General features: G+C 34.9%; 1 protein-coding gene across 2 annotated transcripts; it reads right to left on the reverse strand.

The window, feature by feature from the left end:
* Positions 1-90: 90 nt before the first annotated feature.
* On the reverse strand, positions 91-7,640 carry rab4a (RAB4a, member RAS oncogene family). Of its 2 annotated transcripts, none has more exons than XM_058796001.1 (8): positions 7,494-7,640; positions 6,983-7,063; positions 6,761-6,875; positions 4,340-4,402; positions 4,030-4,184; positions 3,131-3,226; positions 2,898-3,041; positions 91-1,033 (listed from the first exon to the last, which is right to left on the reverse strand). In XM_058796001.1, the coding sequence occupies exons 1-7, from the start codon at positions 7,507-7,509 to the stop codon at positions 2,926-2,928; spliced, it is 642 nt and encodes a 213-aa protein (XP_058651984.1). In that variant the 5' UTR covers positions 7,510-7,640; the 3' UTR covers positions 91-1,033; positions 2,898-2,925. The 2 variants fall into 2 exon arrangements, with proteins under 2 accessions (XP_058651984.1, XP_058651983.1); XM_058796000.1 differs by having other exon boundaries at positions 91-1,037.
* Positions 7,641-19,304: the final 11,664 nt, after the last annotated feature.

The following is a 19,304-nucleotide window of genomic DNA, read 5'->3' on the forward strand; positions in this document are numbered from 1 at the left end:
ACTACCATTTAGTGCATTGTTAAACATGACTATTGGCAATCTGTCCCATTTTTACAAACATATAAAGACATAACGACAAGCATTTTGAAGCGAGGTCCACAATGATTTATCATAAATTTTTCAGTGAAAGCTTATTTGAGATATGTCCATTTAAAATGTATAAGAAGAACAGGGCACAAGTAGAGAAAAATAATCAAATATTTTCTCAAAAAGAAAAAAAAACAATATTTTTGAAAAAGAAATCAGTTCAAACACATCAGTGCCATTCCAAAAGACACCTAAAAATGGGACCGCAGCACAAAAATGCTTTACAATAAATATAGAGCATGTAACACTGATTTTGAAGCTGTTCATACTGACAATGTATTACAGTGCGATATGAAGGTAAATGTGCGCTGGCCCTTAAATTTTTCGTTTTGAATGTAAATTATAATATAAAAACAAAGCCTTCTTGACATAAATGTCAAAAACCACTTTTATGAAATACTCTAGCATCCTTTCCTAAAACATAATAACCAAAAAAATACAACAGACATGGAAAAAAATGATAATAAAAAGCAAATAAAAGCAAACAACGTGCTAGCAAGATAGTGTACGATAAACTCCATTGATAAGATTTACAGGCGCGTGCCATAGAGCAGCGATGCAGTATGCCTAAGCTATATATATGCTGTATATAGTCATTTATGAATATGCCATAGTACTGCAACCATGAAACATGCTCCACGGTGATAATAGAAACTCTTCTCTACACAACATCTACATGAAAGAGGGAAAGACAGGCAAGGGCTCAGTGCAGTATTCTCAGGAGCAAGGGCCGGGTCTTTTAGCTACCCTCAGGGTTTTGGGTACCATAGATGTCTTGGCTTGGGCCCGAAGGGGACAGTAAACATTTTTCTGGAGCCTTCTGGAGCACAGGGGTCCCTCGGCGTCAGAACAGAAGTAAAAGTAAGGTGAGGGAAACAGTCACTCCACCACGATGAGCCAAACATCAAACTCCCCACTAATGTCCTCCTCCTCATGTTCACAAAACCTGCCTTGGCCAAAGGACACAGAAAAAGTGCAGGTAATTACATAGATGGTCTTTTCAGAGGCTTTTCTTCTTGTCTACAAACTGAAGGAGCAGCTTCAAGACACCTTGAATCTCTATTTCTAGCTCGCATTCCAAATAAGGCCCCTCAGAAACCTTGGAAAGCATTTGGGAGGATCTGGAGTTAAATATATCCATTCCCCTGACACGGTCTCTCATGTGGCATTTGACTGATAAGAGGGTGAAGGGCTTTTGAAGGACTTGTTTGTCCTCATGAGGGGGGTGGAAGAAGGTGAAACATTTGGCCATTTGTTTGTGTGCATGTGTCCTGGTGTTGCGTCATCATCACTTGTACGTAAGGCATGCAGAAGCAAACTTGAGCAGCGTTTGGTGGGTGTCAGTGACTAAAATAGCACCTCTTCTTGAAGAGATCTCCTCCCAGCTAGGGCATGCCAAATACAGTAGAGATGCTGTGGGGCGGCTATCAACATCCTTTTACAGACAATTTATGAAAACACTTTGACTAAAGCTAAAATTATGTATCATGAAGTATATTGGTATCACTTTACAATACAGTTCATGTCATTACCATTAGATAATACATTTGGAAACAACACTTTTTAAAGCATTTAATAATCTAGGTTCATTTATGAATATATACTTTTTTTACAACCTTAAATTAGTACTGTTCAAAAGTTTGGGGTTGGTAAGATTGTTGAGAATTTTTGAAAGAAGTCTCTTAGACTCACAAATGCTGCATTTATTTGACAAAAAAGACAAAAACAGTAATATTCAATCATTTAAATTAATATTTAATATTAATTTAAATGATTGAATATTTAATAAATTATTAATATTCAATTAATATTAATATTTCAATTCAAAACAACTGTTTTCTATTTTAATATATTTTAAAAGATAATTTATTCCTGTGATGGCAAAGCTGAATTTTCAGCATCATTACCCCAGTCTTCAGTGTCACATGATCCTTCAGAAATCATTCTAATATGTTGATTTGCTGCTCAAGAAACATTTCTTATAATTATCAATGCTGAAAATGGTTTTGAGCTTCTGAATGGTAATTTATGTAGAAATTAACATGAATCTAGATTGGGCCTCACTCAAGAAACACTGTGTAATGCAATTTTGTAATGTCTCATTCAATTCACTGCAACTATATCTACATAAAAAATGGTTTACAAATGATTGCAACATAAATACAGTATGTTATGTTCGTATTTACAGACCCATTGTTTTGCATTCTTTTTTATATCACCTTAGATTCTTACATTAACATTTAAGTGACACAATGTTTGAAAAATGCAATCATTTAAGAAATGAAAATAGTGAGGAAAAAGTGAGAGAAAATAAAATTCCAGCTAAAAACTATAAGTTTCATATATGATTCAATTATAAAAAAACAATAAGGACACTGAACATAAAAAAACAAAAACAAAACACTACCGCACTGAACAAGACACTTAAATATAATATGCAGGCAATGATGTTCCGAGAAATGTGAACAACTGTATCTGATTAAATCTGAATGCAGCACAGCTATTTTTAGTGGACGTTGCCTTTGTGAGTGGTACAGAGTGTCAGTGGAGGAAGAACAGCACTCTACCACCCTCACGCATTCAAACTGTCACACTACTATCAGAGCTATTTAGATATCAAGTTTATAGTATTAGCAAAAATTTGAAAATTAGTATCAAAGAATAAACATAATGTAAATGATTGCACATCACAATGTTAAAAAAAAAAAAGTACCGAAACCTTTCAGAACAGCTTCTAATATTAAAGCATCTGAAACCTTAAAAGATTTGAAAGCAAGCAGAGAGAGGAAGTGAACCCTCTGGACCTTCACCTGGTTGGTCAGCTGTCTGGGATCTGTGTTAACAGCCACACTCCTGCACACTCTCTGCTTGAGCCCGTCTGGGAGAACGCAGCTGCCGCAACGCTGCATCTCCATACTGGATTCCTGAACCCATCCGCTCTGGGTCCAGCTCGCCTACACAACCAAATGATAAGCAGAGCAGCGTGATTCAAATGTTTTTGTAAGCTTATAAGTAACAGCACAAGACACTGGTATTTTTGTACCTGACTCTATTTTGTTTAGGATTTTCCGAGCACACTGGACAAAGGCTTCCTCCACGTTCTCCCCTGTTAGAGCACTGGTCTCCAAAAACATGAGCTCTGAAAACAAAGATATACACAATTCCGTCCGTTTTGTTTAATAATACTCACTGAAAAAAAAAAAATTAAAGATTGTGAATATATTGCAAAATATTCTGTAATATTGTTTATTTAGTATTATTTATATATTATTATAGTATTTACTAATATTTTGATGTGGATTTTATTTTCGTATTTTCAGTTTTCATTGTAATTTTTGTTATATGCTTTTGTCATTTTTATTAGTTTTTTTCTATTTAGCTTTAATTTATTTAGATTTGGCTTAAGTCATTTTAGTACTTCTACATAAGGTATTTTATTTCATTTAGTTGCCATTGCAACATTGCTTAAGTATCCAAATGTATTTTATTTTAGCTTAATTTCAATGAATGCAAACAATTTTTTAATAATTTTAGTTAACAATAACACCACAGATCTATAAGCACTCAGTATATCCACAATGGTAATGCACCAATAACCAATCAGTGTTTAGCCTCTGAAAAAGCCCTTGTGATCTCAATGCAGTCAGATGTCTGGTGTGCTCTTCAGGTTTATGCTACTCATACTATACTGCATTGACCTCTAGTGGTACAGTCAAGATATGCAAGCAGATATTTTGTCAAATACATAATCATAATTTTGCTTAAAAGGATATTATGGATAGAGGACTTATTTTAGCCAAAAGCAATGGTTTGAAGTTAAAAACATCTTAATGACATTAATTGATGAACTGAAGTCATGTATTACTTCATTCAAACAATTAGGTGCCACTACAATATTCTACAATTGTTACCGGCCGGGAACTGCTTGTCTGACATACGCACCATTCTCTTGAGCAAAGCGTGAGGCCTCCAGAAAGGTGACTTCACGGTCAGCATCCAGATCTTTCTTATTTCCACACAGTATGATCACTATGTTCTGGCTGGCCAGCATCCGGGCATCTGTCAGCCAGTTGGTCAGAGCGTTGTATGTTTCTCGACTAACATCCGGAGACAGAAAGCGTGAGAAATCAACAGACTTAAGGATCTATAAATGCATATCATAGCATAGCTCTAGGTAAACATCCAGAAATATATGAATATCTGGGAATAAAAGAGCAATACATAATATTATGCAGAGGCACTGTGACTTTACCTAGTGATGTCGTACACGAGAAGAGCCCCTGCTGCCCCTCTGTAGTAGCTGCGTGTTACAGACCTGACGAGAACAAACATTAAACCTCTGTGACATCTGTAAAAGTTTGTGATAAGAGATGGTCAAATCTAGTGACAAACCAATATATCAGCCAAACAATTATGTGGCTGATATTTGGTCATTTTAGAGATTACTCGGCATTGGTAATTAGTTTTAGAAATATATAATCCTTTTTTTTTTTATTCAAATACACTACCATTCAAAAGCTCAGGATTACTTTTAATGCTTTTATTCAACAAAGATGCAATAAATCAAATAACAATCAACACCAATAATAATAAGAAATGTTTCTTGAGCACCAAATCATCATATTAGAATGATTTCTGAAGGATCTTGTGACACTAAAGACTGGCGTAATGGCTGCTGAAAATTCAGCATTGTCATCACAGGAATAAATTATATATTAAAATATATTAAATTACTGAACAGTTATTGTAAATTGCAATAATATTTCACAATTTTTACTGTATCTTTAATCAAATAAATGCAGCCTAGGTGAGCATAAGAGGCTTTCTTTAAAAACATTAAAACATCTTACTGACTCCAAACTTTGGAACATTGTATATTTTAGTCCATTTTGAGTAAATATTATGTAAAATAAATGCTTGCTTAAAGGCTGAATTGCCATTCACATTTAACTTCAAACAGAATAATCAGTGAGATTAGGGTGAAATTTGTTTTTCTCCTGGAAATGAAAGAAGTTAAAGTACTTAAAGTACATAGTAATTAAATTGTGAAGGTACTAGAATGAAGAAAGCGAATGCAAATGCTTAAAAAAATAAGTGCTAAAACATTGACGTCCAAATGACATTAAATAGTACTCTGGATAGTATATTGGGATTATATCAGCAATCAGCCATCCTGCCGTCTAGATAACATCACTAGGTGCTGCAAAATCAATATCAATTGACCGCTAGTCTAATCATATCTGTTCACAATAGCAGGAGTGTATGGCTCAGACCTCCTTCAACATTAGCCGGACTGACATGTTTCTGTTCAACCTACAGCATGTTTACTGCTATGAAGTATTAAGCCTCATAATTCTGAAATAAACATGTAACGCAACGTTTTAATGTACATTATTGTATAATAAAATGAGCTGTAGCAGCAAACAGAGCACAACAGTGCCAAAAGCTCTTCTCAGTGCTGTTTGAAGAAGAGACTAATTGCATAATATTTTGCTTCAAGCTATCTTGTGATTTTTTTAAATAATTATGTAACTGTAACGAAAAACAAACTCTTTTCCCTTTCCAAATGCAATAAATAGCTTTCTCTCAGGGGCATTGTGCCCCTGTCATTGTTAACAAAAGATATTAATAGTTTTATTAAAAGCTATTAATATATTAATTTTACACACACACACACACACACACACACATATACACAAATTAAAATTATTTATAGTAAAATAAATATGTATAAATTTAAAAATGTTGCCTTCCAAACTAACTAAATTAAAGTAATATAAAGTATTAAAATTTCTAAAACTAAAATTGAAATAAAAATAAAGTAAAAATAATGCTAAATAAAAATATAAAATAAAACTGATAAAAACTAATAGAAATTAAAATAGCACACAACAAATTAACTAAAACTTAAATTAAAATAAAAAATATAGGCTTTTTTTTGTTGTTGTTGTATATTTCTATATAATCATTTATATTATAATTTTTTAAAGGAGCACCAGAGGCACATTTGGCTTAATTGGTGCCCTGTGCAAGTAAAGACAAGACTAAAGAAAAAAAAAAATAAAATCATAGGCCCGGTTTCACATGTCAGGGCTTAGCTTAAACCAGGACTAGGCCTTAGTTAAATTAAGATATTTAAGCAATTTTACAAAAATGCCTTAGAAGAAAACATTACAGGTGTGCATCTTGACACGGAACAATGACACTGACATATTTTAAGATATGGCAGAGCTAGATATTTTCAGTTGAGACAGCTCAAACATGCATTTTAGTCTGGGAAACCGGGGGATAGTTTTTTTAATCTTTTTAATAAGTCTCAAAGCTATGTATAAACACACACAAAAAACCTACATGGTTCGTGTGACATCAGCATATTTTCATTTAAATGCGCTGAGGCTATTTTGGCTCTAAGGAAGCTGCTGGCAAATGTTCAGTGCAAATTAAGTGCATGTTGATAGCGCTGACAAATGAATCTGTGCAAGGTACTATAAACTCCTACGTGCAATCTGGACTTGAATCACTCCCTCCGCAAATGCTCCACCATCTGACTGCCTGAGAACTGAAAATCTGGAAATTATCATCATAAACCAAATCTCACAGAGTGGTCCTTACAAACGTGGCCAATCTAAGAGGGAAACAGTTTTAGAAATATGACACAGTCGTATGAACACACCTGAAACGCTCCTGTCCTGCTGTATCCCAGATCTGGAGCTTGACAAACTTATTGACCACACTGATTATCTTCGAGCCAAATTCAACCCCGATAGTGTGATTCGAGTCATCTTTGACTGGAAGAACAAGGAAAAGACATCAGCAACAGAACAATGACCTGTGTAACATATCATAGATTTGTTTCTGAATGTTTTTAATGATAAGATAACAGAAACTGACATACATCTTTTTTCTATAAACTGATGAAGCAGACAAGATTTTCCAGTTCCTGCATTTCCGATCACAAGAAACTTAAACAGGAAATCTAAAGGGGAGGAAAACAAAAACAATAAAGATGTTTTGACAAAAACTATACAGAATTCTCACAATAATAGCATAGTATAGGAATGTTACTATATCAAAACGTTAATAAGACTACAGACACTGGTCATAATCAAAATAATGTAGGCATTAAAGTGATTTGTCATCAAGTTATACCCAAATAAATAAAGGTCTTTCTATAGTAATTGTTACTATAAGTACTGTTTTAATTGACTAATCAAAGGTTAATGAACACTTATATGAATTGCGTCGAAAGATGAAACATATGGCAGACAGATAGCTGCTGCCTAGCTGGCACTGAACAGAGCTTGTAAGCAAATACTGTGATGAATGAGCTCGGGACACTTGCTAAAATTCATGCTATGCTGTCGATAAGAAGTGCGGCAGGAGAAAGGGAAAATTAGTCACCCTACCGTATGTCTCTGACATGACTGGCGTTGTGTTTCTAGCCTGTTTATGCTGTGTTTTTCTCTTTCAAGGCAATCAACAAGGATATCAAATAAAGGGAAATCCCTCAGAGGGTTTCGCGCATCCTAGTCGGAAGTTTGTGGAGCAGCTACTTCCTGTTGAGATTTTCAAAATAAAGGTCAACAATTCTTTGCAAAATGACACAAAAAAAATGCACGATTTTTCTCAAATAAATTAATAAAATAAAATAAGTTGTTTTTATTTATTTATTTATTTATTAGATTTATGTTTTGTGTATTTGACAGAAATGTATGCAAATCTGAATGTAAACAATTAAGTATTTTTTTGCATTTTCTATTAAAACTCACTCTTTTATATATTATTTAGATCTGTTTTACTCCAAAACTCCAAGTGCTTTCAAATAACCACTAGGAGGCGGTAGTTAGTTATATGTGCGAATTGCATCTGTTCTGAAAAACCACACTAACTCATGATAATTTAAACCACATTTTACAGGGCTGATCTCTTTGTACCTTTCACAACTAATAAATTATATTTTGTTTTTATATCCACAATTTATAATTGTGAGTGTATGTTACCCTTACATTAACCCCAGAATCCATAATTACAACACAGACTACACCAGATTGATCAGGAAAATAGCGTGAAGGAGTCAAAACTGTCTAAATGAAATCAAGATTCCATACTTGAAAGCATATCATGGATGTTTGGGCAACAGTTCTTCATGGTTGATGTAAATTGCCCTCTATAAATTGTAGACCACATGTCATTCAGTAATGACTAATGGATGTTATTACACACGAACATAATGTGGAGCATATGAAACAAAGAGTATTACATAAAATGGTTTTGCTTAATCTTTCTATGATGGTATAATCAGCTCACGATTAAACGAAAAAATTGTTTGTTTGAAATCAACAAGCAAAAAGGTCAGAGAGTTCATAGTGCAGAGCCAAAAGTTACTGTCATCAAGGCATTCCTGCTGTGACACTTGAAGCTCTTCTAGAAAATCTAATATAATTTCAACACCCAAGAACGGGGCTGCTTCCACATCTTCTCCAGATGGCTGTACATTGGTCCTGGGTTCATTGCATAATGCCTCAGGATGTATAGGCTGCATATCTCTTTTCTGTTCACATGTCCTGTTTGTTTTAGATCCTTCCTGGCTCTCTATATATGTCAAAGATACATGACTGAACAAAGGAATCTGAGCTCAAAGAGCTATGTCAACATGTAAACAAACATGCTGCAGTTAACATGCTTTTATTTATACAGTCATGTACACTACAAGTCAAACATTTGGACATACTGTACATACCCATTTTTTATTCATATTTTGTATTTTCCACATTTTAAAAAGGAATATGGGAATTATGAGGTGAACAAAAATGTCTAACAAATCAAAACAAAAACTTTTTTAGATTCTTCTTACAGTATAAATGCAAAGTGACACTGAAGACTGGAACAATGGCTGCTGAAAATTCACCTTTGCCATCACAACTATAAATTACATTGTAAAGTGTATTCAAATTGTAAACAGTTATTTTAAACTTTAATAATATTTCACAATATTACTGTGAGTGTAAGAGACTTCTTTCAAAAACATTACATTAAAAACAATAACAAACATTAGAACGTTTTATGTAATGCAATGTATATGGTAATGCACATATTATCATACTATTGTGTGACTAATTTGAAGTATATAATGATAATTTCGGTCAATTTAAGAAGGTACCATCCAGACACAACTGTAGTAAACATACAGTATGTACTGCAGCATCCCACAAGCTTTATGTCTTGCATGTAAAAGTGAGTTTGTGGTATGGAAAAAGGGGGGTTGCATTCTTCCCTGAGGAGCTCTGCTATCACAAGAGCACAATGGTAACCAGGAAGAAGGGAAGTTAACTGTCCTTGGAATCTAAAATTGTCATCACACTGTCTGCACCAGGATGTTATTTTGAAATGTGGGAGGTTATGTCAGCTCAAAGTAATGATTAGAAAGGCTTGCATCTGTGCCAGGTTAAACCTTAGGGCAAAGAATGTGCGATAGCACAAAACAGTATCACAATTGCTGTCACGACAGGACTAGAAATGCTATAGTTTAGTTTGTTTTTACCAGTTTTCTTTATGTTAAATGTTAAAATGAAGGCATGTTTCATTGAAGAAATTAGATGCTTAGCAGTAAATGTGCATAGTTACTTTGCAGGTGTTGAAGAGTTTGTACACTATGTAAATGCATCTAACTGCCTACAGATTTTGTGGTATGCTGCAGTACATCAAGAGTTTTCAGTTACTCCACAGGTTGTTTGAGTCTAAGCCCTTATGCATCAGTCCACTCTTTATGACACTAATAGCATAAACAGCGTAGACACAACCAGATTCCTCATGTTTTTTTCAGTGCCTTGCAGAACAGCATATGGCTTGTTAGTTTAAGGTGACTGGGAAAACACACCAGAGAGTCGTGCATTGCATTAACAGCAAGGGTTTTGACTGGGTGCCTTCATCTGCGATCAGTGCATCAGTGTTTCTGACTTTCAAACGCAGTGTGCTGTTTACAGCGGTTGTTTATCCTGTAGCACAGTAACCTCTATGCAGACAAATGCTAAAGATTTAACTCTGGGACCAAGTAGCACACTCTAAATCACAACCACACTGAATACCGCCGTTGTTGTGTGTCCAGAAAAGGCGAAAGCTACTCTCAGGCTTGACAGATTAACGTGGTGAAAAGGAAGACAAGTTTCACTAGACACTAAGCTTAAATGAGCCCTGTGTTGGATATGTAAAGTTGTTGGACTTCGTTCTTTGAAAGTTTTCATAGTAGTGTATCATTTCATGAATGATTCTTTGTTTTAAACAAACCATTCTTGTTCACTAACTCACACGAACTGACTCGTTCACTCGTTCAAAACCTTCCAAAATCAATCACTCATCCACTCATTCACTTTATTTTGTATACAGTAAATGAAATATAGTGCACTGTGACTATAGAAGGCTAAGAGCATATAGCATTTTATAGCATATAGAAAGGAGCATTTGATTAATTAGACCTAATGAACAAACAGACGACCTTCATTGAATGATTGTTTAAGGAACTGAAGGAACAAAGCTTGGACAAATTAGTTGAGAAATGATTCAGTGACTCACTTATAACAAAGAATTCACCTATCGTCACCTATTGCCCATGTACCCTAAAGAAAGAATCTTTTTAGTGAACTGATTCAAAAGATTTGATTTGAGATGAATCAAAATACTGATTTGATTTTGAAAAGTTCAGTTAATTCAGAGATTTCAGTTTTGTTTGTCTGATATTCATTGTATCTTTCCATTCCATACTTTAAATTCACTCATTTTTACTTTAGGTCTTGCATTTATTTAGTTAAATATGCAATGTAACGGACGTAGCGACAGATAATTTCCTACATTTGAGGGAAATAGACTATCGAAAAAGAAAAATTGTATGTTGGGGACTTGATTCTGTTAATCTGTTGTTGATTAGATGCAGACATGAATTGATTGGAGAAGTCTGGCATACGTCAACAGAGAGAAGACTGAGTTATGATATTTAGATGAAAAAAATAGGAGGTCAAAAAATATTTAAAACATGAAACGTACTGTACACATGTGAATTGTTCACAATAAAATCAATAACACTAGTTTAAAGTATAGATATGGGATTAATTTCAATATCATTATGACTTTAAGAAAATATGAGACAAAATTTTGCTGTATCTCACTTGAAAAATACTATAAGTTTCCAAGTAGGAGGCAGTAAACTGAATGTTTGGGCCTCAGATGTCAGATAAACAGGCCTAAAAATCACTCAAAGACTGCCTGGGTGGCAATACTCTGCATCCTGGTCTTAAAGCCTTGACTGGCTGGCGTTTAAAGTGATTTGTGGCCAGCTCTCTATTGTCAGCACCACGCAGCCAAACTCACTTAATAATCTGATGTAATATGTATGAGGGAGCTTGGTCAGTGGACATTCATCCTAAAGGTCACAGTTGAGCTACTCATTATTTCAGTAGTAACAGAAGTTGATGTTAATGCATTCTATCTCAGTTATCTCCCATAATGATGCATGTCACTTGTTATCAGATTGTTTAAGGGGAGACACTGCAGGCAAAAACACTGTTTTTTCATGCACCTGTCAATTTTGAGATTTTGGGCTTTTTGGTTTTTCATGAAGTGTTTTTTCAGACTAGTAGAACGAAAACATCCAAAAGACACTGTGAAGTGTTTCTTTTATAGCACTTTATCTATTTGTGTCAATAGATTTCAATTACAATACATATTTTTAAAGGCCGTTTTCTCAAAATTAGTATTTTCTCCTACACTGAGCCATAAATCTCCACTTCAGTAGCACTTACACACACCAAACTTTACATTTTTATTCCTGTCTATATCCTGAAGGTTTTTACAGAGTGATTTGTTCATATATAATTTGCTTGATTATATACAACATTTTAATCCCCCCAAAATTGTCAAAATATAGTGTTTTCTGTCTGTTCCGAGTATTTTCTGAATTATGGAGTGACAAAATGAGATACCCAAAATTCCCTCTGTAAAAACTTTTGACTGTAATATATCAAAAAAAATTAAACAAGAATTTTGAAACTGACTTCATCCAGTGTTTAGATTGTTGTATTAGAAATGTATGCAAATTAGTGCATATTTCATTAAATAATACCTCATTTGCATATTTAAACCTAACATTTTAGAAAACTTGTAATACAAAAAATGTTTGCAATTATCAATGTAATCAATCAACTAGGTAAGTAAGGCGATAACTATTAGTACATTATTTTACCCTATTCAACTGCAGTGTCTCGCCTTAATACTCTCTGCAATAATTTAGCAGAGAAAAAGGCTTATTATTGAAAGTGCCCTTTCATGCGGCCCTGCCTCCATAGCACTTCATGGTACAAAGAGTTCACCATTGTTCACCGCACATCACTATTGGAGACAGACAGCCTGGGAGGCAGTGGACAGACGAACAAGAATGAGAGAGAGAAGGGGAGGGCTGAAAAGAGAGGGATGGAGGAGGCAGGACTTGGCCCTGTTTTGATCACTCTAGCGTTTAGTAACCTGGCACAAAGGGGAGCTGGGATCACTGGCATGTCTGCCTTGGGTCACTGTGAGTCTTTGGAGGGCTCTATGGGAACACGGCTGATCGCTGCAAGGCTACATCACTGTGCTCTGAGTCTCAACGTGTTAAACATTCACCTTACATACATGGCATGGCAGTTCTGTATGATGTAACTAAACTATAAAACGGCAAAAAAATAATAAAGAGTTGGTTAATGTTTATACTTATGCCACTGTTTAAAAGTTTTGTTTTGTTTTAAATATTTTTTAAATCAAGGATGTATTAAATTGATCAAAAGTGACAGTGATTACTTTTAAATTGTTCAATTTCAAATAAATGCTGTTCATTTGAATTTTCTTTTTATCGAAGAATCCTGAAAAACACATTTTCCACAAAAACATTAAGCAGCACAACTGTGATAATAATAAGTAATGTTCTTTCAGCACAGATCAGCATATTAGAATGATGCTAATAACATTTCACAATATTACTGTTTTCACTGTATTTTTATATTATTTGTGATGCAATAAAAACCCATTTTATATTTGTTTGTTTGTTTGTATACACTGTATAAAATTAATAGGTTCCAAATGTCTGAGACCACATTGAAAATTTGGGATTTAAAATTCTAGTTAAAGAGAAATAAACAAAGAGGTTCATTTATGCCATAAAATGTATCATAAATATTTAAGATTCAGCAACATTTCTAGCTCACTAATGAAATAAGCTCATTTCTGACATCAACTGTAGTCATGGACATTACAAATATTAAAACATTTTTTAAAAAACATACATTTTATACAGTTTATACTCTGCAGATAATATAATTTGTAATAGAAAATAGAAAACAACATTTTCACTTGTGGTCTCAGACTTTAGCAACTTTATCAGAAATCTGATCTCTCTCTGACACTCACAGTCCAATGCCTTTGAACCAGACTAGATGGTAAATATGTGATGGTTTATGGACGGTCAAGACCAAGAACGCCATGATAGATGGACTTGATCTGTGACAATATGCTTGAGTTGAATGCGTGTCTCTTTTGGAAAGTGGTTGTATTCACCAGGCCTTGAACTGAATACTAATGGGGTGAGCCCAGCTGTCATGATGCAGATGCACAAGTCAATTGTTCCACTGATGACCCTTTCGAATCTCCATGGAAATACATAGATCCTGTCAGAAGGGTTCATGTGCACTCAAAAACACAGAAGCTACGACCATCTTTCCCAAGGTACCAGGGTATGAAGTCATAAATACACACCAAAAATAATAAAAGCAGACGAAATCCAGAATCACGCAATAAACAAACATTAATATGACTCATAACTGTTTTTCTCAACAAATTAGCCCAGCTGTTGTATCTATTACAGCTGCAGCCCTTATGGTGTCCTCAGCAGCAGAAGACATCTGTGGGAATTGCAACACAGTATTTTTTTAATGTTTGTTCAAAATTAAACAATAACAAACTACTATAAACTTGCACTGTACAATCCTTCTAAAGAACACATTCTCTCAAAATTAGTATCAGGTTATTCGTCCAAGGCCACGTTCACACTTGAATTAAACAGATGTGTCTGTACTCCAATGTCAGCTGACGTGGACCTTAGAAAAACACTGATCTTTTATTCATTGTGTCTTTCATGCCGAAGGGGCGAAACACAATCGCTGATAATTGGAATATAACGAGTTGAGCACTGGAGACTAGCAGAGCGTGGATGAGAGGAGATGGGAATGTTGCATTTCAGACAACAGGGATTATAGAAGATTAGAGTGTCTACCACACTGCAACTTGTCTTAATGAGCAATCCAACCTTCCTCTCACGTCTCATGCTGTCCACAGCCTATAAATACTGGTCATTAGGTCATTCGGTCATTGCGGGAGTGATATTGAGTAATTTAGATTAAATATCAAAAATTCAAATGTCATTTGCACCCTTTATCCCACATAAGTAATACATTTAATAAATCATAGTATGCTCAAGGCAATTCAAATACATAATAAATTTGACCGTTCACAGGGAGTTTGATTGAACGCCGAGTCCACCATTTTTGTCTGACAAACAAACCAGACAAGAGAGTAGCTCAATGTCGGGTTGTGTGCCTGAACTTGAATAATTGTGTATTGATGTCCTTTCACAGTTGAAACAAGATGTCTTCTGATTTTCATTCATGTTTATGTAATGCTATAACTAGTAAAGGGGAAGAGATGATCATTTCGCATGCCGCTTGAACTGAGGCGCTACAGCGATCTGTCACGACACATTAAAGAGCCACAAAATAATTTAAAAAGCTAAGACTTTGTTTCAAAAGTAACCTGCTCTGTGACTTGTCTGTCAGTTTCCTCTTTGCTTTGCAATGTATTTTTCACCATGTGAGAAAATGATATGTGGCGTGAGAATGGCATGGCTTGTCACAGTAACAAGGCGTCTTGGCGAAGGGTCATAAAACAACTGAGTTCTAATACAATTTTATTCAGCCAGAGTGCATTTAAATTCATAAAAAGTATCATTTCTAATGTTTATAATGTAATTTATATAGATTAATAATATTACAAAGTATTTCATTCCAAATAAATGCTGTTCTTTGAACTTTCTCTTCATTAAAGAATCCTAAATTTTACTTAAATGTTACTTGAGCATATTAGAATGATTTCTGAAGGATCATGTGACACTGAAGATTGAAATAATGGCTGAAACTTCAGCTTTGCCACCAGGAATATATTAAAAATAGAAAAAAGTTATTTTAAATTGTAACAATATTTACCAATATTATTGTTTTACTGTATTTTTGGTGAGCCTAAAAGACATTCAAAAAATCCTACTGACCTCAAACTTTTGAACGGTAGTGTGTGTATAAAATGAATATAAAATATATATGAGAAAAGTAGCCATATTTTATTATATAAATAAAATATTTTCAATTATGTTATACTACTATTAAACAAATCTAAAAGAAGCATTTCTGGAGTTCTACACCAGTAAACTGTGGTTGGGCTGGTTGGTTTGGGAGCTGATGAGGCGAAAATAACTGTAATTATATTATGCCAATGAATCACCCATTAAAAAGAGCTGGAATTATGCCGTGTTTTTACAAAGAAATGGGTGGATGGAGGCAGGGATGGCTCCAGGAGATAAGGCAGATAAGTGGAAACTGCAGATTTATCTCATTGAGAACGTGCTTGGATCCCTGTCATGAGCCATTGCACAGGTCTCACACATTCACATGAGACGCAGAAAAGGGGAGGCAGTCCACGTATGACAAACAATCTGCTGTCATCATTACACGCCAGTGATTTTCCTGCACATTTTGGATGTGAATCAGGTCTGAGATACTGTCTATAACAACAGTGCGGTGTCTTTATCATTTCTTCGTCTATGTGCATGTCTGTGACTCCTCCAAGTTGTTTTTTTTTGTTTTTTGGGGGGGGAATCCCATAAGCAACTGATCATATATGGTTGAACTGGATAGTGGGTGAAATCAGAGCAATAGAGTAATATGTTGTCCAGTGCAGCGCAGCCAGGGGATATAATTGAGGTTTCCATATGCTGGCGTATTCTTCTTGGCCGTCTCCAGCAGTTACGTAACTGATTCCATATAGCATAACGTTAGACATTTTTATTGGCAGAAACAGTTGACTGCTGGTAATTTTCTAAATCGTCCTACCTTACTTCACTGTAGCTTGAGTATTCTGCCATACAATTGCAAAATGCAGTAACTACTTAATGAGATCAAAGATGGCTACAAAGTTTTTAGATTGATTTGATATCAGTTTACATACATTTTCTCTGAATCTAAGCATAGCCAACACAATCTGTCACAAAACAGATCATAGTCTAATGTCATCTTTACGCTTCAACATAGGTGCATATGAAGTGGCATATTCTTTTCATTTCAGTCATATGACTTTTTCCGCATCAGCAGGCATTTTTTAGCATGTTAGCATAATGTTTTGAGTGTATGTGTGTAGCCTATGTGAGATGATGTGTAATGCTTTCCTTTGCTTACAGTATTTATCACTCTCTGAGCACTTATAATGACTTGGCTAAAATGTTTTTATTCAATAAATCTGGTCACAGCCGGTTCTGCATTGCTTTTCCATGTTGCTAACTCTGTTTTTCTTTTGTTCTCCAAAACATGGCTGGACCCACACTGACGGATCCTCTTATGTCACACTGCTATTATCACTGGAGATAACGGCTGCTGTTCCTCTCCCGCACAGACATGCTGAATAAATACCGGATCTGGGCAAGGCAACACCAACTAACACAATTACACATGTGACAAATGGAATGAGACCCAGAAACCAAGCCATATTTGGAGAATTGTTTGAGGCTTGAGCTAGAATATAAAGCAGAATATAGCTAACTATAGAATATCGAACTTGCAGAGTTTAGCTCAAACACAGCTGAGGAAGCTAATTAAGGTCTTCAGGATAGAAAATCACAGGTAGATGAGTTTGATCAGGGTTTGCGCTAAACTCTGCAGGGCAGCAACCCTCCAGGACAGGATATGAGGAACCCTGATATAGTTTCACAAAACAAAACAAAATTTTGTTTGCATATTTTACACAGTAATGTGTGTAAAAAAATAGACCACACATTATGTGCACTATAGCTGCATTGGACAAAAAATGTATGAAAGTAAGAATATACCATTTATCTGGTGATAGGCCTAAAAGTAACCAAATTAAAAAAAGAAACTGCAAAACATGTGGAAATGAAAGGGTTTATATCATCACATTATCACACTTGCATGTGGTACAGGTGGGTGGGACATTATTCTCACTCTAGAGAGCATCTGATTGGACATCTGATCTTTGTAGTGCAGGATGAGTCATCATTATTTTGGTTCTTTTTCCTGGAAGAGAACGATTGCAAATTTTACATGCATGCTAAAGCTGAACTTTGTCAAAAACATTATTATTAGAGTTTAAGTAGGAATATCCATAAATCAACACTAAATGAAATGCATTCAAAAGCTCAGTGTTTTGAGACTGAACTGGGCCCGTTGCTCTCTGGACGTGTGTTGATGATTAATGCAGATAGGGTGGAGAGGTCAGAGAGGAAAGTGAGTGGGAGAGAAACTGTTGTGCTTCAACTCAAATGTCCTATCTGATCTCTCCATCCCATCTCCCCTTTGAGATTTCAGCTGTTAAACTCAGCTTATGGTCAAACAGCTTTCTTGGGAAAGGGGGAATTTTGGAGGACAGCTTTCTGGTTACAGTCAAATGCTTTGGACTCATTCAGTGATGCAACTCACCTGTTGACTCTGCTTTAGCTTAATGTCTTTAAATTAATGTTACACAAGAAAAGCATTTTTATGTATTCTCTATATGCTTCAGCTTTCCTCCTCTTATTGCTCATCAGCCTCTCATGCAGCAGAGATGCGGTGACCCCTCTCTGAACTCTATGATGTACTTGTGATAAAAGGAGGGTTTGGGGCTGAATTAAGTCAGCAGATCTGCAGTCAGGGGAGGGTTTCTGAGGAAGTCTCTGTTAATGGACTGTATATTTGTTCTCTGGGTGTGACCTGGATGAATCCAGAATGCCCAGTGGATGCAATGGTTTTAGCCACGTCTTCCTAAATTGACAATCTGGTGCATTTTGATCTACAAAAAAGGGCTCAGTATTTTCCTTATTTATTTATTTTTGACAGGTGTTTACCTGAATTGTGTACTGCATTGTGTTGCACTGAAATGTCTGTGAAATTAATGGATAACATCCTGGCAGAAAATTACCAGTATATTTTCTGTGTGTTTTTTTAAGAGTACTTTGACGTAATTTGTCTAGTACCTCTACAACACACAAAAACATCATGTTTCTGACACTAAAATGCTCATATACTAACCACATGTACATTTTGTGTATTTGTAAGTTATGTAATATATATTTTTAATAAGATTAACAATAATATTACAATATAATCTTATTTACTATATGCTGTAGATCGTGCAATTAACAGTACAATCCATTTTATTTTTAGTGCAGTTTTTGTGCATGATTTTTTATATAGTAATGTGTGTTTAAAATGGCACAAAAATAAAAAAACAAAATAAAAGATATCATGTTTACCTGGCCAAAAATGATCAGATAAATATAAATGTATGAAATAAATGGTTTATCATTTATCTGATAATAAAATTAACCAAATAAAAAAAAATGTTATGGGTTTTCTTGCTCAAAAGTTACAGTACATTTTCATATTTATGAGTTACCTATTTCTTTTTTCAATTCCCAACAAAGAAGATTTGCTTCATAACACAAAGAGCAAAGGATGGCCACAGAGAATGATGGGTAACATAATCTAGTAAAACTAGCAAATTACAATAAACTACTACAATGTATAAACCACATTATTCACAACTTCTTATTATGATCAAATACCACATTTCTTTAGTAATTACACTTTTAATTTTTGACTCCTCCAATTCAGAAATTCTGGATATAAAGAGTTCCCCACAAGTAATTAAAACTTTATGATGGTGGTTGCTTTCATGGGTGCCCAGCTCATAAATACGATCATTCTGACGTGACTTGATCACAGCTTTGAGGGAAAACACAAATATGCTTTCACATTCATTCAGCAACTGAAAAGTCAATAAAGAAATGCTGTATTTGGAAGTGCTTAGAAAAGAAAGAAGTTCTTATTCCCAAGAATGATAGTACTCCTCTTCATGCTGATCATGAGAAAGCATAAAAAGCTGTG

Source organism: Onychostoma macrolepis, chromosome 13 (genome assembly GCF_012432095.1).
Source record: "Onychostoma macrolepis isolate SWU-2019 chromosome 13, ASM1243209v1, whole genome shotgun sequence".
NCBI lineage: Eukaryota > Metazoa > Chordata > Actinopteri > Cypriniformes > Cyprinidae > Onychostoma > Onychostoma macrolepis.

Excerpts from the sequence above, each read along its gene's own strand:
- rab4a (XM_058796001.1), bottom strand. Across the intron at positions 4,403-6,760 it reads GCAGGACAGGAGCGTTTCAG|GTCTGTAACACGCAGCTACT; the intron begins GTGTGTTCATAC and ends TGTTCTCGTCAG. Across the intron at positions 3,042-3,130 it reads CCTAAACAAAATAGAGTCAG|GCGAGCTGGACCCAGAGCGG; the intron begins GTACAAAAATAC and ends TTGGTTGTGTAG.